Below are 27,487 nucleotides of genomic sequence, written 5' to 3'. Positions count from 1 at the left end.
GGTGGCTCACGGGTGTAATCTCCTGCACATTGGGAGGCCAAGGCAGGTATATCACTTGAGGCCAGGAGGTCAAGACCAGCCTGGCCAACATGGTGAAACCCCATCTCTACTAAAAATACAAAAATTAGCCAGGCATGGTGGCAGATACCTGTAATCTAAGCTACTCGGAGGCTGAGGTACGAAAATTGCTTGAACCTGGGCAGCAGAGGTTGCAGTGCACCGAGATCACTCTATTGCACTCCAGCCTGGGTGACAGAGTAAGACTGTTTCAAAAAAAAAAAAAAAAAGAAGTAACTATAAAGTATTTTATTTTATTTATTTTTTGATACAGGGCCTCACTCTGTTACACAGGCTGGAGTGCAGTGGCTCGATATTGGCTCACTGCAGCCTTGACCACTGGGCTCAAGTGATCCTCCCTCCTTAGCCCCCCAAGTAGCTGGCACTGCAGGGCCAGGCCACTACACTTCTGGCTAATGAGTTTTTTTTATTTGGTAATTTTCATGTAGATGGGGTTTTGCCATGTTGCATAAGCTGGTATGAACTCTTGAGCTTGTGTGACCTGCCTGCCTCAGCCTCCCTAAGTGCTGGTATTACAGTTGTGGGCCACTACACCTGGCCAACTTTGGAGTTTTAAGTGCAGTTTTGTGATTACAGTAGAGTACTGCTGCTGTAAAAATAACATGATTTAATTTCATTTCATATTTTATAAACATTGCTTTAGTATGGACAAAAACTTAACGTATTTCTGTTCTTTTTTTGCCATTCCAAATCATGACAAATTACACAGCTAACATTTAGCCTAAGTTTTTTTCTCTTATTACAGAATATTTAAAGGTTAGATCACATGATCCAGAAGAAGCTATTCGTCATGATGTCATTGTTACTATAATAACAGCTGCCAAGAGGGACCTGGCCCTAGTAAATGATCAGCTGCTTGGCTTTGTAAGGGAAAGAACACTGGATAAACGGGTAAAATCTGAGGCATTTTATTCTTCTGTAATTTACTGTTTAAATTGCTAAATACAATTGGGTACCATTTTCTGTTACATTTAATGTCTTTCTGTGTGAAAATCAAATTAATAACAATGATAAAGAGCTCCTAATTTGTATGTTTCCTGCATATCTTTTAATTATCCTTATGAGTAAATACATGAGATTCTATACTTTTTGAGATCTTAAGCATGGGTTTCTTTTCTAGCATACCTTTATAAGAGAACCACTAAGTTAATTAAAATTTTACCTTTTTATTTACATGATGAGTTTCGAAAGAATAACAATTGATCATATATTCTTATAGTTAACGTTTTCACATATGACTTTCTTGTATAACTTAGCTGTGTCTGTCATTCATTGAACTAAAGAATATCACTTCCTAAGAAAGTGACGTTTACATATTGATGTACCAAGCTAAGGACGATAGTGATGGTTACATGTTTAGTTATTTTTCCTGTGATTTTCTCCATTTGATGCAGTTGAAAATATGGATTGCTGGGCGCGGTGGCTCACGCCTGTAATCCCAGCACTTTGGGAGGCCAAAGCGGGTGGATCATGAGGTCAGGAGATCGAGACCATCCTGGCTAACACGGTGAAATCCCGTCTCTACTAAAAATACAAAAAATTAGCCAGGCGTGGTGGCGGGCGCCTGTAGTCCCAGCTGAGGCAGGAGAATGAGGCAGGAGAATGGTGTGAACCCGGGAGGCGGAGCTTGCGGTGAGCCGAGATTGAGGCACTGCACTCCAGCCTGTGCAACAGAATGAGTCTCCATCTCAAAAAAAAAAAAAAAAAAACATGGATCGATAAGGAAAAGGATAAGTAGTGCTAAGAATACAACTAACGAATAGGGTCATGTGTAAACAAGAGACATACCTGTAAGGCAGGCTGATTAGGCCTAACATTTCTAACATGTTTCATGATTGCCTTGCAACATACTATTATTTTATTTGAGGTGTAGTTAAAAATTACTTTCCTCTGCAAATGACTATTATAGTTTCAGGGTAGAAAAATAATTGGTTTTGGTTTTAAAATATAGAAAGAGGTATTATTTAAGTTTTTACTTTTAAAATTGTCATAGGAGCCAGATGTTTAAAAAAAGGTGGATACTTTTTAACTTGTTCAACAGTGTTAGTAATTCTAACTTTGAAGATTTTTTTTCCCTTGGCTTTAATTTAAATGAAATTACTCTCCCCCTAGTGGTTATTTGACATTCCTCCCTTCCCCCTTTTAAAAAAGTTTCACTACTATTACAGTTTTTTCATAGTTTCAGAAAGTTGAATAAATGAATCTTCCTAACTGAAACTGTACGATGTGGTAACAGTAACACCTACTGGATATTTTCTGACCCAGATTTTGGTTTAATAAGTTAGATGACCTTTATAGCCTTTCTGGGAAAAAAAAAATTATTTTGTCTCTAGAAATTTGGGAACAGGATTTCATCTTTTTTTTTTTTTTTTTTTTTTTTTTTTTTTTTTTTTTTGAGACGGAGTCTGGCTCTGTTGCCCAGGCTGGAGTGCAGTGGCCGGATCTCAGCTCACTGCAAGCCCTGCCTCCCGGGTTCACGCCATTCTCCTGCCTCAGCCTCCCGAGTAGCTGGGAGTACAGGCGCCCGCCACCTCGCCCGGCTAATTTTTTTTGTATTTTAGTAGAGACGGGGTTTCACCGTGTTAGCCAGGATGGTCTCGATCTCCTGAACTCGTGATCCGCCCGTCTCGGCCTCCCAAAGTGCTGGGATTACAGGCTTGAGCCACCGCGCCCGGCCAGGATTTCATCTTAAGATTTTATTGCTCGTGTTTTTTTTTTTCATTTCATGTAAGAAATGTCAAAATGCTTTTGCTAATCTGTTATATGGGGACAAAATTTTATTCCATCTAATAAGTGGCCTAAAAAATGAGAAAATGATACAAAACATTTATAAGAAAGTATTGACTTAAATACACCAAAGATAACATACTCCCACCCACCTCTCTTTTTTAGAGGTGACGTGTTGCTATGTTACCCAGGCTGAACTTGAACTCTTGGATTCAAGTGATCCTCTTGCTTCATTCTCCTGAATAGCTGGTACTGCAGACACCCACCACCACACTCAGCTGCTTCTGCTGCTGCTTCTGCTTCCTCTTCCTTTTCCTCCTCCTCCTCTTCTTCCTCTTCCTCATCTTCCTCATCCTCCTCCTTTTCCTCCTCCTACTCTTCCTCCTCCTCTTCTTCTTTTAATACACAGATACATTTTTTTACTACTATTTTTCTTACATCTTATGATGATCCTCATTCTGAGTTTTTATGGTCTCCTTTCCTGTCTCTTCTTTCACAGCCTTTCTTTCCTACCCTATTAAACCTTCCCAACCTGTAAAAGTCCCAAAGAGTCTTCTGCTAACTAGCTAAATCGTTTGCCTTTTAGGCTTGCAAGGTAAGGGCGTTCACTTACGGTGATCACTAAGGTCCTTTTTTTTTTTTTTTTTTTTTGAGACAGTCTCACTTTGTTGCCCTGGCTTGAGTGCAGTAGTGTAATCTCAGCTCACTGCACCCTCCTCTTCCCAGGCTCAAGTGATCCTCCCACCTCAGTCTCCCAAGGAGCTGGCACTACAGGTGCGCGCCACTACTCTTGGCTAATTTTTGTATTTTTTGTAGAGACGGGGTTTCACCATGTTGCCCAAGCTGGTCTCGAACTTCTGGGCTCAAGGGATCTGTACCTCTTTCTACCTCCACCTCCCAAAGTGTTGGGATTACAGGCGTTAGCCTGTTCTCTCTTTTGGGAACTCTTTAATTTGATGTTGAAATTCTTGGACTGATAGTTTGATTTTCTTATCTTTGTTGTTTTACTTCATCTCCATTTTTAATTTCCAAAAGCACCTCTTATTATCTAATTTTTCCTTTTTTTTTTCTTTTCTTTTTATTTTTTAAATCATTTTCCTCAGGTTGAATTATTAATTTTTCTAACTTCCTTTCTCCCTGCCTCTTTTCCTTTTTTTCTTCCCTCCTTTCCTTCCTTTTCTTCTTCCTTGCTTTCTTCCCTCCTTTTCTCCCTGCCTCTCTCCCTACTTTCCTTCCTTTCTTCCTCAGAGGAATTGAGTCTTATTTTATGGTGTAAAATCTTACCTCCCTGAGAATATTTGAAAGTGTCTTCTACTGCCTGTATTATCTCTGTTTCTGCTGAGTCCTGTTTTCCTCTTCTGGCCTGTTTGTTTTAGTCCCTCTCGTTTACTGTTGAAAGTGTTCCTCAAAGGTCTGATGATCCTTGAATATTTGGTCAGTTTTTTGTTTTTTGTTTTTTTGTTGAGACAGAGTCTCACTGTGTCGCCCACGCTTGAGTGCAGTGGTGTAATATTGGCTCACTGCAACCTCTTCCTCTCAGGCTGAAGTGATTTTCCTGCCTCAGCCTCCCAAGTAGCTGGAATTACAGGTGTGTGCCACCATGCCCAGCTAATTTTAGTGTTTTTAGGAGAGACTGGGTTTCACCATGTTGACCAGGCTGGTCGTGAACTCCTGACCTCAGGTGATCCGCCCGCCTCAGCCTCCCAAAGTGCTAGGATTACAGGTGTGAGCCACCATGCCCACCCTTGGTCAGATTCTTAACTGAATCCCTGCACAGCTGATTGGAAGCTCTGTGTGAGTGGGCAGGTTTTGTCAGCTTGTGAGCGTATTTTTAGAGTGACTGAGTAGTCAGCCAACTCAACTCCTAGATTCACTACAATTTTAGATTTACTAGGATTTTAGATTCACTGGGTAGTCAGTTCCCCAAGTCCTGAGCTCAAGCGATCCACCTGCCTTGGCCTTCCACAGTGCTGGGATTACAGGCATGAGCCACCGTGCCTGGCCCAGAATTCTTGATAGTGAACTTTGTTCTTATCCAAAGTTAACATCTAAAGGGATGTAACTGGCAATTAAAACATTCCAGATAATAGGGGTTTTGTTTGCAAGGAAAATTATAATCACCTCTAAAACTTGGTGAATTTTCTTTCAATAGAATCAAATGAAATCTCCCGTAAGATTATTGCTGGTTTTCAAGGGAAATAAAAAATCACTAGCCTGTAGTTCTAGCTACTCGGGATGCTAAGGCACAGGGATTATTTAGCCCAGGAATTTGAGACAAACCTAGGCAACGTAACGAAACCCCATTTATTTAAAAAGAAAAAAGTAGATCATTAGCAATATTTGCATTGGAAAATTTCTAAATAGGAACAGATTCGAAATTGTTTGTAAAGCCTTTTATGAAGAGAAATAATGTGCCAGTTTATAAAGGCACACATAAGATTGTACAACCTAATGAACCCAAGGCAATCTTTGGAAATTAGTACAGAGTTTTGTTATCTTTCTCATCTAATAAATTTTATGCTTTTTAGTGGCGAGTAAGAAAAGAAGCTATGATGGGTCTGGCTCAGCTTTATAAGAAATACTGTCTTCATGGTGAAGCAGGAAAGGAAGCTGCAGAGAAAGTCAGCTGGATAAAGGACAAACTTTTGCATATTTATTATCAGAACAGCATTGATGACAAGTGAGTTTAATATGTTGGTAGAATGAGTATAAAACTACTTTTTACTTTAAAAATATCTAATATTTTAGTAATTTCTTATTTTTATGTATTTACTTCATAAATAAAATTAAGTTCATTCAACTTGATTAGTCATTTATTTCTAAGTTTGGAGATAACTTTTTACATATTTTTATATACTGTGTTTAAACAAGACTCTCTCCGTGATTATAAGGTAGCCTTTTAATAGTGAAATAGGCATGGACTTTGGAGTTAGAGACCAAATGTTCACTCTGCCCTTTATTAGATGTGTATTCTTACAGAGGTTCATTAACTTCTTGTGCACTTCAATTTTATATAAAAAGGAAAAATAATAATGCCTTTCCTATAGGATTATCATGTAGATTAAATAAAATGAAGAATGTAAAGCATCCTAGCCCAATGTGTGGCAAGAGAGTACTATTCAATTAACTACTAGTTACTTTCCTTTTTACACCACTACCAATAGAGGAATTACTAAGTTGTTTTCATTTTCTGAATATTACTTGTAATTCTGTATTGGATCATACAGATGATACTTGGTTTGTGCAGCATAGTTTCTTTTGTTTTGTTTAATTAAGCTAACTTCTTTGGCATCACTGGATATATATTTCATTTGTTAATTAAGAGACCTTGTATATTTTTAATCCAGTGATGTTAAATAATAAAAGCAAGAAGATACAAGCAATATGCACTAGCAAGAAGGATATTCCAGTATTGGTAAGGAATTTAGATTATGGAGAGAAGAATGATCAGATATACACAGGAAAAACTACATTTTCTAGAAGTAATATGAAGCAGGGGGGACCCTGTTTTTAACTATGTGACAACATGGGAAATGGGCTGAACTGTAATCAGAGGAAATTAAGGAGTTTCTTGAGAATTAGCTCTACTGTGGATCATAGCTTTATATGTTACATTAATGAATTTGCTGTTCTAGACTGCTGAAGAGTAGGTGGAACAGCCTAGCACCCTGTATTTAGGAATAACATTTAAACCTTCTAGAACAAATGTTTCGTACTGACAAATTATAAAGCCACGGATAGTAGCCATGTCTCTGAAGTTAAACTGTACTGAATGTTTTCCAAGGAAGGAAGTCATTATAAACTGATACCTTTCATTGTATGTGCACACAGAGCTATTATCTTGATATGGTATCTTGGCACAAGATGGTTAAAACTTAAAATGTTGGCTGGGTGCGGTGCCTCATGCCCGTAATCCCAGCACTTTGGGACGCTAAGGCAGGTGGATTGCCTGAGCTCAGGAGTTCCAGATTAGCCTTAGCAACATAGGGACACCTTGTCTCTACAAAAAATGTAAAAATTAGCCGGGCATGGTGGCACACGCCTGTAGTCCTAGCTACTGGAGAGGCTGAGGTGGGAGAATTGCTTGAACCTGCGAGGCAGAGGTTGCAGTGAGCCAAGGTTGCACCACTGTACTGCAGCCTGGGTGACACGGCAAGAACCCTGTCTCAAAAAAAAAAAAAAAAATTGCTTCTTAAAAATAGAATAATTGTGTCACTTAGGTTTTTGTTGTTGTTATTTCCTAGACTGTTGGTAGAGAAAATCTTTGCTCAGTATCTTGTCCCCCACAACCTGGAAACAGAAGAGAGAATGAAATGCTTATATTACTTATATGCTAGTTTGGATCCAAATGCTGTAAAGTAAGTTACTTTTCAAATAACTGCTGTATTTCCTAAGGATTTCATAAAATTACTTCATCTTATCTAATTAATTGTTACTGATTGGGTTGTTGCTGCTTCTATAGTTGAATCAAGAACCTCAGGTAAATATTTATCAACAAAATATTATGATTTATGTTCAGGTCAGTTAACACCAAAAGTATTCTTATTCGTATATGTGAAGGCGTGTTTGGCAGCTGGGTCAGTAGTAGAATGGTTTCAGGTGTTCAAATAAATGACCATGTCAAAATACCTGTGGCTAGTGTCTGAAACTGCTGGTGCTTTATCCTTCCAGACTAAATATTAAGCCTAATAACTGAATACCGATTCTTTGTTGGGTGAACATATTCAGATCTTCTCTATGTAGGATGGCCATATGATTGATGGTCCAGCTGGATTATTTTCAGAGTGAAAGGGATCACTATTGGTATTTTTGCTCAGATAACCAGCATAATCAAACTGTCCCAGGCCAACCAGGATGTGTGGTCATTTCACTTCAATATATACATATATTATGTTGTACATCATATTATATGTAATTTTTGTCAAAAATACACAAAGTGAGTGAGTGATGTCATTAAGAATTCTGATCTCAAGATGGAAGGGTCTTTTCAGCCTAGAAGTTTGACTGTCCTGGGCAATGTAGTGAGACTCTGTCTTAAAAAAGAGAGAATTCTGAGTTAGGAATTTGACTGTTTGCCCTTGTGGCTTCTTCAGGTGTTCCTGCATTATTAGATTAAGACTGCATTTTTAGGCCAGGCGTGTTGGCTAACCCCTGTAATCCCAGCACTTTGGGAGGCTGAGGCAGGCAGATCATTTGAGGTCAGGAGTTCGAGACCAGCCTGGCCAACATGGTGAAACCCCATCTCTACTAAAAATACAAAAAAGTTAGCTGGCGTGGTGGTACACACCTGTAATCCCAGCTACTAGGGAGGCTGAGGCAGCAGAATTGCTTGAACCCAGGAGGCAGATGTTGCAGTGAGCCGAGATCATCCCATTGTACTCCAGCCTAGGTGACAGAGTGAGACTTGTCTCAAAAATAAAAATAAAAAAGACTGCCATTTTGGCAGAAGTTCTATTAAGATAGTGTTGTATCGTGGTTACTAATGCCTTTCCTTGCTCAAGGCTTCCATGTTTGTTTACATTTCAAAATATCTGACAAAGAGTGCTTAGAGATTAGTGATTTCTCAGAGCTCTGTCACCTGGGCACCTGGAAATACGGATGGTATTTCTGAGAGAAGAAAATCTGTGTTCCTGGAGAGAAAAAGTTTAGAATGAACACAATAATGCAAATTTGGCATATTGAATCTGCATCATTTTTGATATTTCATTTTTCAAAATAGTCTATAGTGCTTCATGTATACACCTTAGCTTGTATAAGAAGGCCTTCATTATTTGATCTGTGTCTGTGGAATGCTCCAGCTTCCTTATGCTCCACACACATGCCCTGTGCTCCAAGCATATACATGGTTTTCAGTTTGTTGTATGTCCCTTACGCTTTGACATTTTCTTTCCTTGTACCAGAACTTTCTAGCTACCTGTATTTAGTACATCTTTCAATCTCTTTATTACCTATTAATCTTTCTAAACCCGTCAAATATTTTCTCTCATAAGAAGGCTTACATTTACCATTTGTACTAAATTGTTTTAAATCCTAATAAATATATTTCCCGGTGTTTACACTTTTAGTTAGATGTGGAAGAGTGGCGTATATACAGCATGCAACAAGAAAGGTTGTAATGCTGAATAATTTCCAGTATTGTTATGTAATGCATTTTTTCATATTCATAACTTTACAGAGCTCTCAACGAAATGTGGAAGTGTCAGAACATGCTTCGGAGTCATGTACGCGAACTATTGGATTTGCACAAGCAGCCTACAGTAGGTTCATGATTTGTTTAAATTCATAGTTTATTATATCACTGTTCAGATTTTCTGTAGTTCTACATAATGAAGCAAGAAAAAAGTATCTCAGGTGTTTTATTTTCCAAATGTCAGTTAAATATAATTTCTGTAGTTGTCCAGGCTAAATTTCCATTTAAAATAAATATAACAAACTCTTATTTTCCAGTGTAAGCAAAGAAATGGTGGTTTCTAGTTTATATAAAGTTTTCAGACACTAAGAGTTTATATATAGTTAATCAGTTTTCAAATAATTAAAATTAAATTTCAAGATAAAATTACATTGGACATCATATTTCTTTTTCACTGCCTGATTCATGGTCTCTCAGTGTAGAGTGAATATTCAGATATCAATCCTATAAATATGCCAGTGGCAAACTGAAAGAAATAATGCCGTTAAATTTTTGCAAGGTGGGGAAAAAAACTTTACATTTTTAAGTGTATTTACTAGAATAGGTGTTCTTAACCAGGGGACCATATATACAGACCCCTCAAGGACACATGGATGCTGGAACAGGGGCGGGAAACTTTTTTTTTTTTTCTCTTAAAATACACAGGATCTTAGTCCGTTGCCCAGGCTGTCACATAGTGGCACAGTCACAGCTCACTGCAGCCTCCATGTCACTGGGCTGATCCTCCCACCTCAGCCTTCTGAGTAGCTGGGACTACAGGTGTGCTTCACCATACCCAGATAGGTTTTGTATGTTTTTTGTAGAAGTGAGTTTTCACCATGTTGCCCAGGTTGGTCTCAAAATCCTGGGCTCATGCAGTCCACTTGCCTAGGACTCCCAAATTGCTAGGATTACAGGTGTGAAACACTGCACCTAGCCTGGCAAACTTTGAAATATAAAGTAATGCTTTATGGGATAGAGGAAAGGGAAGTACATTTTAGAAAGGAGGTTTTCCTGAAGTTATTTAAGTAATGGGCCACAAAGTAGCTAACAGAACTCTATTCCAGAAAAAAGAGTTTCTCCTCTTTATATTTTTAATTTTTTGTGGCGTGTAGTTTCATAGTAATTCTGATATGATAATTTTATATGTTGATTGCTTCATTGATCTTTTTCCAATCTTCTGGCAATGTAACTTTCATGTGAAAGTTGTATACTTGTGTTTTTTTTGGTACCTTCCTCCTAACATCTCCTTTCCTTCTATTTGTCTTAATAGTTGCTACTATGTAATTCTTTGTTGTTAATTTAGTGTATATATGTGGTAAAACCATTTTACATTGAGCAGACTGTGATGAACTTTTTTTTTTTAACTTCATGAAAAATGTACAGTAATGAGTATTGATTTTTGTTACAGAAATTTCTTAACACATATGACTAGTTGTTCTTTTGTTTCTGTTTTAAATTTCAGTCAGAAGCTAACTGTTCTGCCATGTTTGGGAAACTGATGACCATAGCAAGTGAGTATGTTTATTTACTCACTAAACGTGTAATAAATGTCAATACAGACAAACAAATTATTTACCCAGTGGGACTATTGATTTAATGTAAAGTAAAAAAAAAAATCTTTATCTTAATTTTATTTCTAAGAACTAGTTAGGCTGATTTTCTTTTAGTGGCCCCACAATATTTTTATGGCACCTGTTCTTTAGCTTAGTAGAATAGTTTTTTTTTTTTTCCTTCTTTAATATTGATTCTCTTTAATTTTATAGAGAATTTGCCTGACCCCGGGAAAGCACAAGATTTTGTGAAGAAATTTAACCAGGTTCTCGGCGATGATGAGAAACTTCGGTCTCAATTGGAGTTATTAATTAGCCCAACTTGTTCTTGCAAACAAGCAGATATTTGTGTGGTTAGTAAATCATACTTTACGCTTTTTCTCTAGCTTTACTTTCGGAAATATGTATGTCATTAAAGCCTGTTTTACATACAGTGATTTGTATAAATTTAAGAATATCATGAGCTCTGAATTACTTTGAAGTATATCTGTTGTCAAGTTAATTCTCTATTTACCATTCACTCTCCAGCCACATTCCAGGAAAATAACTAAAGAACTAAGCCAGGGAGATTGGTCTTAGGAATTTTACAAGATAACGTATTTTGTATTTAGTAGACATTCATTGAGTAGTTGATAAGTATTTTCTGAATACTTGCGTGCATGTGCATTTTCTTTCATGTATTAGAATGGAAATAATCGTCAATAAATTAGTAGTAGTAACATTGCCATATATCTGATTTCATTTATAGATAAAGTAAATTCCTATCTAGACTTTTGTCTTCATTCTACTCTTGAACTCATTTCATATAAAACCAATATTCTTAAAGCTATCAGGAGGGAAAATTTATCTATTCATCTATTCAGCCTTTTTTTTTCCCCCAAGATAGTCTTGCTTTGTCACCCAGACTGGAGTACAGTGGCACAGTCATAGTTCACTGCAGCCTTAAACTCCTGTGCTCATGTGATCCTGTACCCCAGCCTTCTGAATAGCTAGAACTATTGGCACACGCATCCACACACAGCTAAGTTTCTAAATTTTTTGTAGGCCGTGCACATTGGCTCACACCTGTAATCCCAGCACTTTGGGAGGCTGAGGTGGGTGGATCACCTGAGGTTGGGAGTTCGAGACCAGCCTGGATAACATGGTGAAACCCTATCTCTACTAAAAATATAGAAATTTGCCAGTTGTGGTGGTACATGCCTGTAATCTGAGCTACTCATGAGGCTGAGACAGGAGAATCGCTTGAACTCGGGAGGTGGAGGTTGCAGTGAGCTGAGATCATGCCATTGCACACCAGCCTGGGTGACAGAATGAGACTGTCTCAAGAAAAGGAAAAAAATATATGTTGCCCAGGGTGGTCTCAAACTCCTTCAAGTGATCTTCTCACCTCACTGCAACCTCCACCTCCTGGGTTCAAACGATTCTCGTGCCTCAGCCTTCCGAGTAGCTGAGATTACAGACATGTGCCATCACATCTGGCTAATTTTTGTATTATTAGTAGAGACGGGTTTTCACCATGTTGGCCAGGCTGATCTTGAACTCCTGACCTTAGGTGATCCACCCACCTCAGCCTCCCAAAGTGCTGGGATTACAGGCATGAGCCACACACCCAGGCAAAAGATTCTTGATGTATCTAAAATCATATACTGCATAGCAACGTTTTGGCCAAAGATAAGACCACATATATTTTGGGAGTCCCATAAGATTATAACAGAGCTCGGATTGATGGGTGTAGCAAACCACTATGGCACATGTATACCTATGTAACAAACCTGCACATTCTGCACATGTATCCCATAACTTAAAGTTTAAAAAACAAACAAACAAAAAAAAGATTATAACAGAACTGAAGAATTCCTATTACCTAGTGACATCTTGGTGATCCTGACCTTGTGTAGGCCTAGGCTACTGTGTGTGGTTGTATCTTAGTTTTGCACCAAAAAAAAGTTTTAAAACTTTTTTTTTTTTTTTTAAAAACAGGGTTTTGCTCTGTCACCCAGACTGGAGTGCAGTGATGTAATAAGGCCCACTGCATCCTCAGCCTCCTGGGTTCATGTGATCCTCCCATTTCAGTCTTCTGAGTATCTGGGACTATAGGCACATGCCACCATGGCCAGCTAATTTTTTATTTTTTTTTAGAGACAGGTTTCTCCGTGTTGTCCAGGCTAGTCTGGAACTCCTGAGCTCAAGAAACCTACCTGCCTCAGCCCCACAAAGTATTGGGATTACAGGTGTCAGCCACCACATGCAGCCAAAAGAATTTTTAATAGAAGCTAGTAGTATAAGGATATAAGGAAAGAAAACATTTTGTGTACAGCTGTACAATGTGTGTTTTAAGCTAAGTGTTACTACAAAAGAGTCAAAAAGCTGAAAAAGAAAAAAAAAGACCGATACATTGGCTCACACCTGTAATCCCAGCACTTTGGGAGGCCTAGGCAGGAGGATCACTTGAAGCCAGGAGTTTGAGACCAACCTGGGCAATATATCAAGACCCCAGCCTCTACAAAACATTAAAGAAAAATAGCTGCATGTGGTGGTGCACACCTATAGTCCTGACTACTCCAGAGGCCGAGACGGGAGGGTCACTTGAGCCCAGGAGTTTAAGCCTACAGTGAGCTTAAATGGAATACATCGCTGCATTCCAGCCTGGGTGACAGAACAAGATCCTGTCTCCAAAAAGTTTTTAAAAGTTAAAAAAAAGCCCGGCCAGGCGCAGTGGCTCACACCTGTAATCCCAGCACTTTGGGAGGCCAAGGTTGGCGGATCATGAGGTCAGGAGATCGAGACCATCTTGGCTAACACAGACCCTGTCTCTACTAAAAATACAAAAAAAAAAAAAAAAAATTAGCCGGGCATGGTAGCGGGTGCCTGTAGTCCCAGCTACTCTGGAGTCTGAGGCAGGAGAATCACGTTAACTCAGGAGGTGGAGCTTGCGGTGAGCTGAGATAGTGACACTGTGCTCCAGCCTGGGCGACAGAGCAAGACTCCGTCTCCAAAAAAAAAAAGCCCTTGAGGTTTAGTAAAAATATTACAAAAAAGCTGGGATAATTCATCATTGAAGAAAGAAAACAAGTTTAAATAAATTTAGTGCTGCCTAAGTGTACAGTGTTTATAAAGTCTACAGTAGTGTACAGTAATGTCCTATTTCTTCATATTCACTCACCACTTACTCACTGACTTACTCATATCAACTTCCAGTACCGTAAGCTTCATTTATGGTAAGTGCTCTTTATGTAGGTGTACTGTTTTTTATCTTTTATGTGGCATTTTTATTATATGGTTTATATTATGTTTTTATCTTTCATATTTTTACCCTATGTTTAGATAATGTTTACACAAATACTACTGTGTTACAGTTCCCTATGGTATTTAGCATAGTAACATGCTGTACAATTTTGTAGTATAGAAGTAGTACACTATACTGTTTAGGTTTGTGTGCATGTACTCTGATGCTCACATGATGGAATTGCCTTAACAACACATTTCTCAAAATCTGTCTCCACCGTTGAGTGATGGATAGTTCTTTGTGTTTGTGGGCAGGGGGAGGGTATATATTTCTCCATATAAGGGCCCCGCCCTGCCCTATTGGATTTAAATAAATAATCCTTCTTACAATATTACGCATAAACGTCAAGTACTATGCTTGGGACCAGGCTAATAGAGACAAATAAGAGAAACCTAATTTCAATTACATACGTCTAACTTTGTTCTAGAAAGGATTAGAGTTGATAGTTTTAAAATAACTTATAAAGGATACAGACTATATTAGATGTATATGCAAAGAGGTCTAGCTGCCTAGAACATGTATCTTTTATTCAGCATAGAGATCTGAATACCATTACAAATACCAGTAATTAGGAGGACATGGGGAGGAAAACCAATTTAGGGAAGAGAAAAGAGTGGGCTTGTCTCTCAGGGCTAGGAATGTGGTTGTGCCAAATTCCCAGACTGCCTCAACCTTTGCATTTGCACTTCTTTTTAAAATTCTATTTACTTTTTTATTTTTTTGAGATAGGGTCTTGCTCTGTCACCCAGGCTGGAGTGCAATGACACAATCTCAGCTCGCTGTAACCTCTGCATCTAGGGCTCAAATGATCTTCCTGCCTCAGCCTCCCAAGTAGCTGGGACTACAGGCATGCACCATCATGCCTGACTAATTTTTGTATTTTTAGTAGAGACGAGATTCACCATGTTGCCCAGACTGGTCTTGAACTCCTGGACTGAAGTGATCCTACCCACCTTGGCCTCCCAACGTATTGGGATTATAGGCATGATCCACCATGCCCAACAAGTTTTGTACTTCTGAGCTGAGTAACTTGCTGAAAACGCTTAAAAGTTTCATTGACTTCTTTGGCATTTAGAAGTCTAGTTTCAGAGTACTATCTATTATAATTAGATCAGACGATGAAATAACTTGAAAAGGCTGGGTGCGGTGGCTCCCTCTTGTAATCCCAACACTGAATGCAACAGCCACACAGCATAGCCAATCAGTGCTCTTGACATTAGGAGCCAGTGAGGTAGAAATGAATACTGCACTTGCAGTGGTAAGAGCATGGGTTCATGATACCTTCTTTTCTAGCTCATATATTAGCATTGTGTGACTTGAGTATGTTATTTATATGCTCTCATATGTAAAGTGGGACTTAGAATACCCCTTAGACATATATGAAAACAACCTCTGTTAGAGTACCTCCATGAGTTTTTCCTTTCCTCCATGGGCTACTGAATATTATTTACATATTTCCTCTATTATCCCCATTCCTCTTCTGATGTAGAAGAATAAAGAAAAATATGCAAATATAAAATTTAGTTTCTCTCATTCTGTGTAACTTGCATTCCATCCTTGAGAGTTCCTTCTCTGTACCCTAATGTGTATTTATCACTGCCTCCTTATTTTCATAAATTACAATCATATCTCACTTCTCAAGAGGTAGATATTACTTGGTAAGCGAGTTAGTAGGCATAGACATCTAATATTTTCTTCCCTCTTTGTCCAAGTTCCATTTCTGAAAAATCTTAGCAAAAATACTTTGAGCAAAGATTATCAACAGACATGTGTATTTGTGTGTGGGGTGGGGGATATAATGAATGAGAATGAGAGGTGGAATTGAAATGTGATGTATAGATTTACTTTCCCTTTAGTATTCAGGTTTTAAGTTTCTACACCTTGACCCTAGAGAAGGACCACATATTTGCCATAGCTTCAGTGGTGCATCCTAGTTTATGCTCCATTGCCCCCTCTATGAGAATGGTCCCCAAATTTTAATATTTTCCAGAAAGCTTGTTTATTCAGCATTTAATGAAACAGTCCTCAGTTTGAATATCAGCTATACAGTTTACTACCAATATGACCTTTGGTAAGTTACTCAGTATTTTCAAGCCTCCTTATTCATTTTTTTCACCTATAAATATAATGTAAAATGAAATTTTATATGTGGCCTAATGCAGGGCCCCCTTGCACTGCCTGCAGGGTTTCAATTAATGGTCATTCTTATAAGTCTTACCCTTACAAAGAGTAGGGGTCTTTAAAATAGGTATAATGTAGGATCATGAATCTCTCCATCTTTTAACCAAATCTCAACATGAGTGTTTTATGGACTACAGTTTTAAAAACTCTCCTCTACCTAATAACCTGCATATGCATTGTATCTTCAGAAGTCCAAATATCTTCTTCCTTGGTCAAGCACACACTGTTATAATTCACTGCATGATTTAATACATTTCATAATTCATGGTTTCTCATGGAGCTTGCAGAATAAGTGACAGAGACTGACAAATATTTCCGTTGAATTGTGTGCTTTGGTAAAATAAAGGAGCATTACTCCTTCCAGGCAGGGGTGGAAATAGGTCCAGGAATGGCTTCTTCCAGAATAAGTGACTCTTAAGTTGAGTCTTAAAGGGTGAGTAGGAAGTAGACTATTGTGTGAAGAATGACTGCTATATTTCTAGTTTGACTGACTGGATATCAGAGGAGATGCGTTAGGGAAGAAGATAGCGTCTTAGCAGTTGTGTTCAGAAGTGTTGAGATTCAAGCCTGGTTCTATATATAAGCACAGTTATATCACTTGGAGGAAGTAGAGAAGAAATGAAAGAGGAGACAAATCTGAGAATGCCCGCTCTCTCTCTATCTCTCTCTCTCTTTGTGTGTGTGTGTTGTGTGTGTGTTTAGACAGCATCTCACTGTGTTGCCCAGTCTGTGGAGTGCAGTGTTGTGATCATAGCTCATTACAGCCTTGACCTCCTGGGCTCAAGTGATCCTCCTACCTCAGCCTCCAAAGTAGTTGGGACTACAGATGTGTGCCACCATGCCCAACTAATTTTTTGATTTTTTTTTTTTTTTTAAGAGAAGAGATCTCACTATGTTGCCCAGGTTGGTCTCATACTGCTGAGCTCAGGTGATCCCCCTGCCTCAGCCCTGTTTCTGTTTAGTTATATCTTTTTTTTTTTTTTTCTTTTGAGACGGAGTCTCGCTCTGTCGCCCAGGCTGGAGTGCAGTGGCCCGATCTCGGCTCACTGCAAGCTCCGCCTCCCAGGTTCACGCCATTCTCCTGCCTCAGCCTCCCGAGTAGCTGGGACTACAGGCGCCCGCCACCTATCTTTTTATAATTCAATGAGTATAATGCACATCTCACTGTAATATGAAAGTTAAAACTTTGGAAGTTGCCTTTTTTTTTTTTTTTTTTTTTTTGGGATAGTCTCACTCATGTTGCCCAGGCTGGAGTGCAGTGGTGTGATATCAGCTCACTGCAACCTCTGCCTCCCAGGTTCAAGCAATTTTCCTGCCTCAGCCTCTTGAGTAGCTGGGATTATAGGCACCCGCCACCACGCCCGGCTAATTTTTTTGTATTTTTAGTAGAGATGGGGCTTCACCATGTTGGCCAGGCTGTCTCGAACTCCTGACCTCAGGCCATCTGCCTGTTTCGGCCTCCCAAAGTGCTGGGATTACAGGCATGAACCACGTGACCAACCTAAAACAATTTTTTTTCTAATTGTCAAAAGGAAAAGATGTACAAAGAGGAAAGGGGTAATATATGGACACAGTGTTTTTAAAGCTCTCTCAATATTTTATTTTAAAAATTGGATTGATAAATTATAAGCATATTGAAAATGGAGCTTAATCTTTTTGATATTTCTTAAGAGTACTTAAACAATGTATGCAATTAATAAATATATACTAGTAGGAGTAATATACATTGCTACTGTAGATTTTATCAGAAATTTCCAAAACATTGTCATGCATACAGGCAACTATTTGGTTTTGTTTTGAAACTTTCTGCCAACTGTCCTTTCCTAAAAGATATTGTTATGAGTGATTACCTCAGTGTAAGATTGTTATGTGAGAATACAAAAGTGTCACTTTAAATGCTGTTTATCTAGTATTAGTGTTTGTATATGTAGGTGTATTTCTGTTACTGTATTTAAATGATTGTGCATTCTTCTTTTTCCCTCAGCACTTTAAAAATTCTATGTTTACATATCATAATTGTCTTTTCTAATGCCTACTTTTTTCACTTAGTAGTGACCTTTTCTAAGGCACTGGTAATACAGTTGGCCTAGCAGTTTTCCAGTAGTCATATTGTTAGATAATCTGTAACATATTTTTCTTAGGTTAAAGCAACTTAACTTTGTACTAGAGGGGAAAATAATCCCCTTTTAGGAATATTTTCTCCCGTGAGATTTCTAAAGACAGTATAGTATTTAAATTCAGATTTAAAATGTGAACCTGTAGTTTAAAGGAAAGTATGTAAGGGATTAAGCACTGAATATTTTTCTTTTCTCTAATGCTGAAATATTGCTCAGCTAATTACAGCTTGTTACAATGAGTTAGACATCTGCTAATGACTAAGAAATTTCCTTCAGAATCTCAGTCCTTTGGACTTAGACTATTAACAAATATCTATGATATCGAATTTAATGTAACCTTTGTAATTCATATCAAGGTATAACTGAGTTTAATAGAAATCTTTTCTCCCTTTGTTCTGAACATTTCACTAAAATATATTTTTATGAGAAAATCTTATAAATAGAATGATATAATTTGTTATTGCTTTGTAGTTTAGAATGCATATTTAATGTTCATTATCTCCTCAGCTAAGATACCTATTTGTGCATTTTTATGATTAAAAGCCTTGTTCTTAAATATCTTTCCCAAGGGTCCAGCACATTATAAATTTAACTCTGTCTTTGGAGGAGTCAGTCTCTATAATTACTAAGTCCTCATCTTCAGAAACTTCCAGCAAGAATGTCTTTCTTGGTAGGAACTTTTGATCTAATACCATAATCTTTGCTTTTTTTTTTTTTTTTTTTGGACACAGAGTCTCACTCTGTTGCTCGGGCTGGAGTGCAGTGGTGTGATCTCGGCTCACTGCAGCCTCCACCTCCTGAGTTCAAGCGATTGTGCTGCCTCAGTCTCCTGAGTAGCTGGGGCTACAGGCATGTATCACCACGCCTGACTGATTTTTTAATATTTTTAGTAGAGATGGGGTTTCACCATCTTGGTCAGGCTGGTCTCAACTCCTGACCTCAAATGAGGTCCACCTCGGCCTCCCAAAGTGTTGGGATTACAGGCATGAGCCACTGTGCCTGGCCTAATACCATAATCTTTGAGCTTAAATGGATAGTTACTTTTTTGTTTGTTTTCTTTTTTTGAGAGAGGATCTGTGCAGCTGTGCAATCTCAGGTGGTCACTGCAACTTCCGCCTACCAGGCCCGAGTGATTCCCCCCTCCACCTCAGCCTCCTGAGTAGCTGGGACCACAGGCATGCACCATCACGCCTGGCTAATTTTTTGTACTTTTTGGTAGAAACAGGATTTTGCCGTGTTTCCCAGACTGGTCTCAAACTCTTGAGCTCAGGCAATCCACCTGCCTTGGCCTCCCAAAGTGTTTTAATTACACGCGTGAGCCAGTGCGCCTGGCTGAGAGTTACTTCTATTATTGGGGTCATCTATTAGCCTTCCATAATTATATGTCTAACTTATAAAAAAAATTGTAGGGGTGTGCAGGGTTCTCATTTATCCTCCATCTAGGTTCTTCCAGAACTGAAAAATTTTGCAAGTATTTATATATGTATGAATATGTTTTTGTTTTTGTTTCTTTTGAGACGGAGTTTTGCTCTTGTTGCCCAGGCCGTAGTGCAATGGCACGATCTTGGCTCACCGCAGCCTCTGCCTCCCAGTTTCAAGCAATTCTCCTGCCTCAGCCTCCCAGGTAGCTAGGATTACAGGCATGCGCCACCAAGCCCAGCTAATTTTGTATTTTTAATAGAGACGAGGTTTCTCCATGTTGGTCAGGGTGATCTCAAACTCCCGACCTCAGGTTGATCCACCCACCTCGGCCTCCCCAAGTGCTGGGATTGCCGGCGTGAGCCACCCGCGCCTGGCCAGTTCATTTGTTTTTTAAAAAATACATATTCAGGCCAGGCGCGAGTGGCTCACACCTGTAATCCCAGCACTTGGGGAGGCCGAGGTGGGTGGATCACCTGAGGCTGGGAGTTCGAGACCAGCCTGGCCAACATGACGAAACCACGTGTCTACTAAAAATACAAAATTAGCCGGGCGTAGTGGCGCATACCTTTAATCCCAACTACTATGGAGGCTGAGGCAGGAGAGTTGTTTCAATCTGGGAGGCAGAGGTTGCAGTGAGCCAAGATTGCGCCATTGCATTCCAGCCTGAGTGACTGACAGAGCGAGACTCTGGCTCCAAAAAGGAAAAAAAAAAAAATTAACTGAAACAAAACACAGTATTCTGTCAAATTATGAAATAATTAAAACCAATAAAGCATACCCATAAAAGTACAAATTATTTTTATTCTAAATTAGAGTATTAAAATGGTTGCAATAGGCCAGGCGTGGTGGCTCACACCTGTATTCCCAGCACTTTGGGAGGCCGAGGCAGGTGGATCATTTGAGGTCAGGAGTTCGAGACCAGCCTGGCCAACATGGTGAAACCCCATCTCTACAAAAATACAAAAATTAGCTGGGCATGGTGGCCTGTGCCTGTAGTCCCAGCTACTCGAGCCTGGGGCAGGAGAATCGTTTGAACCCAGAAGGTGGAGGTTGCAGTGAGCCGAGATCGTGCCACTGCACTCTAGCCTGGTGACAGAGTTAGACTGCGTCTCAAAAAAAAAAAAGGTTCCTATATTAGCCAATAATTTTCATCAAAGAATTGTGAGGCAAGGCTGTGTTCACTCAGAAACCACATCATACACTTCTTTTCTCTGCTGTCCAGATTTTGCAGTCATTGCTCGGTGGGTGTAAAATTTTTAGTCAGGGTCTAGAGCAGACAATTCTTAACCACTTATGCTGGTTTTGAATATTTCAGTTCCTTCTTTTGGCCTACAGTCATTTTTCTTTTCAAAAATATGAAAGCAAATCACATTTTTGGTAAAACTCTTTTTCTTCTATAGAGAGAAATAGCCCGGAAACTTGCAAATCCTAAGCAACCAACAAATCCTTTTCTAGAGATGGTCAAATTTCTGTTGGAAAGAATCGCACCTGTGCACATTGATTCAGAAGCCATAAGGTAAGCCAAGAAGTATATTCACTCAAAAATAGATAATCTGAAACTACAATTGTTGTTAATTTAAATTCTGGGCTCCTAAAGATACCTAAAAACCTCCGTATGTCTCTTTTTAATCACAGGGGTGTACATCATTCCAGTTGAAGGGAAAGCCTTCTCATTTTATGATCTTTGACTTTATTTAATGCTTTCTGTTTTTAAAGAGTTCTTGTGTTTATTTTTAGCTTACGCGTTCTCAGTAAAGAAAACTTAGAACAAAGAGTAAGATAGAAAAAGGAATATTTTAGATCTGTGTGGCTGTTGACCAACCTCTCAGTTTGCTTAAGCATTTTAATGGCCCTACAATATTCTGTAGTACATACTATACCACTGTTCATTTAATGTGTGAGAACAGAATGATACATTGGAAAGAGGACAGGATTATCTTTAGACAAATTTGGTTTCAAAACATAAGTCTACTTTGTGGCTTTGGATAAAGTCTTTGAATTTCATTTATTTTCAACTTTAATGTGGGCATAAAATCGTGGTGGATAATTATGTTAATTTGAGATAGTATATAAAGGTAAGCAGCCTGGCATCATAGACGTTAGTTAAGAGTTATTGATTTTTTATTACATATTCTCATGATTTCAGACTTTTCAAACTTCTGGTAATGCTTTTCTCTTGCACTAATCGTTTTTCCAGTAGATAAGCTATATATCTTTCCATATTGAGTTACTGTGCAGCACTTGTTGGTTCTTTTTCCAAACAACTTAGAATTCAGAGATTAGTTCCAGTGCCCAAGCTTCACTGTTTGTTTCACCTTAGGTGAAACACTGATGTGGCTGTATTGAAATGCTGATTGTCATTTGCTAGGGCTTTCATAACAAAATACCCCAAAGTGCCTAACCTGAACAAAAGGAATTTATTTTCTCACAGTTCTGGAGGTGTAAGGCTGAGATCCAAGGTATCAGCAATTTTTAATTTTTTTCCTGAAGCCTCTCACCTTCATTTGCAGATGGCTTCCTTCGCACTGTGTCCTCTCCTGGTCTTTTCTCTGTGCACCCAGCATGTCTATGTCCTAATCTTTTATAAGAACGATAGTCCTATTGGATTAGGCCCCACCCATTCAGTTTTATTTTACCTTGATTATCTTTTCAAGGGCCCTGTCTCTAAATACAGTCACATTCTGAGATACCAGGGATTAGAATTAATATGAATTTGGGAGAAACACATGTCAGCCCATAACATAATAAATGTACATGTATTTGAGCTATGTCTGATAATTTAATACATTTATACAGTTTGTGAGGGTCAAATGAGTATATTGGTGATATACATCACCGTAAATATTCATCTTTATGCTAGAAACATTCAAATTATCTTCTAGCTATTAAACTACAGTCACTCTCCCAATCTCTAAAACACTAGTCGTTCTATATTAATTAACCTCTCTTCATTCCCCCTTTCTCACCCTTCCCAGCTTCTTTTAACTACCAGTCTACTGTGTCATCATAAGATTCACATTTTTAGCTCCCACATATGACTGAGAATATGCAATATTTGCTTTTTTGTTCTTGGCTTGTTTTATTTAACGTAATGAGCTCCATTTCCATACGCATTGCTACAAATGGCAGGATTTCGTTCTTTTTTTATGGCTGAATAATTTTTCATTGTACATATATACCACATTTTCTTTCTTCATTCGTTGATGTGCACTTAGGTTGATTCCATATTGGCTATTGTGAATAGTGACACAATAAACATAGGAGTGCAGATATCTCTTCAATATGTTAATTTCCTTTTTAAAAAATATATACCCGGTAGTGGAATTGCTAGATCATATGGTAGATCTAGTTTTAGTTTTTTGAGGAACCTCCATACAGTTTTCCTTAGTGGCTATGCTAATTTACATTTCCAACAACAGTGTACAAGGGTTCACTTTTCTCCACATCCTCGCCGGCATCCGTTATTCCCTGTCTTGTTGATAAAAAGCCTTTTGTTTTTTCTTTTTTTTTTTTTTTTTTTCTTTTTTGCTGGAGTCTTGCTTTGTCGCCAGCTGGAGTGCAGTGGCGCCATCTCAGCTCACTGCAATCTTCGCCTCCCAGGATCAAGCAGTTCTCCTGCCTCAGGCTCCCAAGTAGCTAGGACTACAGGCGCACGCCACCATACCCAGCTGATTTTTGTTTTTTAGTAGAGACTGGGTTTCACCATGTTGGCCAGGATAGTCTCAATCTCTTGACCTCATGATCTGCCTGCCTCAGCCTCCCTAAGTGCTGGGATTACAGGCGTGAGCCACCGCACCTGGCCTCTTTTCCCACTTTTAAATTGGAATTTTTGTGTGTGGTTTTGATTTTTTTGTCTGTCTTGTGTTTTTTTGTTTTGTTTTGTTATTTTGCAGTTGAGTTGTCTGAACTCCTTCTATGTTCTGGTTATTAATCTGTTGACAGATGGATAATTTGCAAATATTTTCTCATTCTGTGGGTTGTCTCTTCGCTTTTTTTATTGCTCCCTTAGCTGTGCAGAACCATTTTAGCTTAATGTAATCGTATTTTTCTATTTTTGCTTTGGTTGCCTGTACTTTGGGATGTTAACACAAACAAACTTGGCTCAGATCAACGTCTTTAAGCATTATCCTAGCATTTTCTGCTAGTAGTTTCATCCACTAGGTCTTAATCCATTTTGATTTATTTTTTTAGAGGGTGAGGGATAGGGGCATATCACTGATGAACGTAAATGCAAAAATCCTCAAAAATACTAGCAACCTGATTTCAATAACACATTAAAAATATCATTCATCATGATAAAATGGAATTCATCCCAGGGATGCAGGGATGGTTCATAAATCATATATCAATAAACATGATTCATATGACTAGAACCAAGAATAAAAACCGTATAGTCATTTTAATAGGTACTTAAAAAACATTCAATAAAATTCAACATTACTTTATGATAAATACCCTCAACAAAATAGGTATAGAGGGAACATACCTCAAAATAATAAAGGGCATATGTGACACACCCACACTGAACATTGTGCTGAATGGGGTAAATTGAAAGGCTTTCATCTGATATCTGGAATAAGATATGGAAGCCACTTCTGCCACCTTTGTTCAACGAATTACTGAAAGTCCTGGCCAGAGCAATTAGTCAAGAGAAAAAAAGGCCATCCAAATTTAGCAAGAAAGAAGTCAAATTAGCCTTGTTCGCAGATGACATTATCACAGAAGAAGCTAAAGACTCCACCGAAAAACTGTTAGAACAGATAAATGAATTCAGTATACAAAATCAACATACACAACTCAGTGGCATTTACATATGCCAACAGCAAACAATCTGAAAAATCAAGAAAGCAATCTTATTTACAATAGCTACAAAGAATATTAAATACCTAATAATCAACTTAACCAAATAAATGAAAGATCTATTACAAGGAATACTTTAAAACGCTGATGGAAGAAATTAAAGACAACACACAAAAAATGGAAAGATATTCCATGCTCATGAAATGGAAGATTTTTTTTTTAATTTTTCTTTTTTTTTTTTCTTTTTTGAGATGGCATTTGGCTCTTGTTGCCCAGACTAGAGTGCAATGGCGTGATCTCGGCTCACTGCAGCCTCCACCTCCCGTGCTCAAGCAATTCTCCTGCATCAGCCTTCCGAGTAGCCGGTATTAACAGGCATGCACCACCACACCTGCCTAATTTTGTATTTTTAGTAGAGAGACGGTTTCTCCATGTTGGTCGGGCTGGTCTCAAACTCCTGACCTCAGGTGATCTGCCCGCCTTGGCCTCCCAAAGTGCTGGGATTACAGGCATGAGCCACCATGCCTGGCCAAAATTAATCTTGTTTAAAATGACAGTACTACTCAAAGTAATTTACAGACTAAATGCAATTTCTATCAAAATACAAATGACATTCTTCACGGAAATAGAAAAAACAATCCTAACTTTTACATGGAACTACAAAAGACTCAAATAGCCAAGCAATATGAGGAAAAAGAACAAAAGCTGGAGCGATCACACTACCTGACTTTAAAATATACTACAAAACTACAGTAACCAAATCAACATGATACTGGCATAAAAACTAGACACATCTAAAGGAACAGAATTGAGAACCCAGATACATGTTCGTGCTTTTTTGGCCAGCTCATTTCCAACAGAAGTGTCAAGAACATACAAGGGGGGAAGGGATAGTCTCTACAGTATTGTGCTTGGAAAACTGACTAGCAGAAGAATGGAACTAGACCCCTATCTCTCATCTCTCAACATATAAAAAAAGCAAAATTGACTTCTTCTTCTTTCTTTGTTTTTGAGACAAGGTCTTGCTGTGTCACCCAGGCTGGGGTAGAGTGGCATGATCATAGTTCACTGCAGCCTTGACCTCCTGGGCTCAGGTGATGCTCCTCCCTCAGCCTCCAGAGTAGATGGGACCATAACCCATGCCACCACAACTGGCTAATTTTGTGAACGTGCTTTTTTTGTTTTTGTTTGTTTTGGTTTGGTTTTGGTAGAGACGGGGTTTTGCCATGCCATCCAGGCTGGTCTCAAATTCCTGGACCCAAACGATCCACCCACCTTGCCTCCAAGAGTACTGGGATTATAGGCATGAGCCACCAAACCCAGCCCTTTTTTGTTAAGATTTTCTTTTTTTTTTCTCTTTCCTTTTTTGGATATGGGGTCTCACTCTGTCGCCCCGACTGAAGTGCAGTGGCACAATCCTGGCTCACTGTTGTGTAGGCTCAAGCAATCTCAGACCTCAGCTTCCTGAGTAGGTGGAACTATAGATGTGCATCACCATGCTCGGCTAATTTTTTAAAAGTTCTTTTGTAGAGAAGCAGTTTTGCCATGTTGCCCAGGCTGGTCTCGAGCTCCTGGGCACAAGCAATCTGCCCACCTTGGCCTCCTAAAGTGCTGGTATTTCAGGCATGAGCCACCATACCTAAGTTTCGTCTCGTCTCTTCTCTTCTCCTTTTTCTTTCTCTTTCTCTTTTTTTTTTTTTTTTTTTTTTTTTTGAGAAGGAATCTTGCTCTGTCACCTGAGCTGGAGTGTGCAGTGGCGTGATCTTGGCTCACCGTCACCTCTGCCTCCTGGGTTCAAGCGATTTTCCTGCCTCAGCCTCCCGAGTAGCTGGGTCTACAGGTGTGCGCCACCATGCTAGGCTACTTTTTTGTATTTTTAGTAGAGACGGGGTTTCACCATGTTGGCCAGGCGGGTCTCGAGCTCCTGTGCTCAAGCAATCTGCCCACCTCGGCCTCCCAAATTGCTGGAATTTCAGGCATGAATCACTGTGCCTGGCCTAGAATTTTGAAAGAAAGGATTGGGGTTAATATAAAATCATTCTAAATATAATCCATTTCCCCCCCATACATATGTCCATATACCTTGACATATGTGTGCTACAGTTAGTTAATGGTTTATAGGTAGTAGATGAAAATGAAGTAGTCATTGTAATGATGGCTGGAACCCAGGTAAAAGTAAAATTTTAAAAAAGAAAGGGTTGAGGACTGAATCCTGAGGGAAATTAGCAATTAAGCGGCTGGCAGAAGATAATGGACTTAAATTTTTTTTTAAGTTTTAAGCAGACATAGTCAAAAGCAGAAAATTGGGAAAGAGTTTTATCACAGAAACCAAAGTGGGGCTAAGGAGGAGTCAGATGGTATCCAGAAGTTGATTAAATACTAAGAATCATCGACTGGATTAGGAAATGGGAAAAATTCACAATGACCAGAACAGTTTCTGTGGAGTAGCAAGGACAAAGCCAGATTGCCATGGATTCAGAAGGCATAGGACAGTCTTTCCAACATCTACATCATGGTACACAGAGGTGATCAGTGTTACTTAGGCAGAGAAGACTGCTGAGTCTGTTTTTTACTGACCCAGCTCGACAGAAAGCCACTAGGTACCACTTGGCTACACTGAGGCTTGAGCATATTAAAGGGATACATAGCGTTGTCACCCTTCTAAACCCTGCTTAGGAGATAAATTGACAGCACTAGTGGGGACAATCAGTGCAGACAGCACCAACCTTACATAAAAAGCAAAGGAGAGCCAGGCATGGTGGCTCATGCCTATAATCCCAGCACTTTGGGAGGCCGAGGCAGGCAGATCACAAGGTCAGGACTTTGAGACCAGCCTGACCAACATGGTGAAAACCCCGTCTCTACTAAAAATACAAAAATTAGCCTGATGTGGTGGCATGCAACTGTAATCCCAGCTACTCAGGAGGCTGAGGCTGGAGAATCACTTGAACCTAGGAGGTGGAGGTTGCAGTGACCCGAGATCACATTATTGCACTCCAGCCTGGGTGACAGAGCGAGACTCCGTCTTAATAAAAATAAAAGAGAAGACTGGGTGTGGTAATCCCAGCACTCTGGGAGGCAGAGGTGGGTGGATCACTTGAGTCCAGGAGTTCAAAACGAGCCTAGGCAATGTCGGCAAAACCCCATCTCTACA

The 27,487-nt window shown here is 39.1% G+C and overlaps 1 protein-coding gene across 1 annotated transcript in view; it reads left to right on the top strand.

Moving 5' to 3' along the window:
* PDS5A (PDS5 cohesin associated factor A) overlaps window positions 1-27,487 on the top strand; it is a 169,578-nt gene that overhangs the window by 75,415 nt on the left and 66,676 nt on the right. The window contains exons 11-17 of the mRNA XM_025385282.1: window positions 824-969; window positions 5,334-5,485; window positions 7,050-7,163; window positions 8,981-9,062; window positions 10,440-10,488; window positions 10,741-10,880; window positions 20,934-21,049. Coding sequence (XP_025241067.1) covers window positions 824-969; window positions 5,334-5,485; window positions 7,050-7,163; window positions 8,981-9,062; window positions 10,440-10,488; window positions 10,741-10,880; window positions 20,934-21,049 — 799 coding nt within the window. The remainder of the gene's footprint in view (window positions 1-823; window positions 970-5,333; window positions 5,486-7,049; window positions 7,164-8,980; window positions 9,063-10,439; window positions 10,489-10,740; window positions 10,881-20,933; window positions 21,050-27,487) is intronic.

The sequence above is a fragment of the Theropithecus gelada genome, chromosome 5 (genome assembly GCF_003255815.1).
Source record: "Theropithecus gelada isolate Dixy chromosome 5, Tgel_1.0, whole genome shotgun sequence".
Lineage (NCBI taxonomy): Eukaryota > Metazoa > Chordata > Mammalia > Primates > Cercopithecidae > Theropithecus > Theropithecus gelada.
This window is presented reverse-complemented; position numbering and strand designations above follow the sequence as displayed.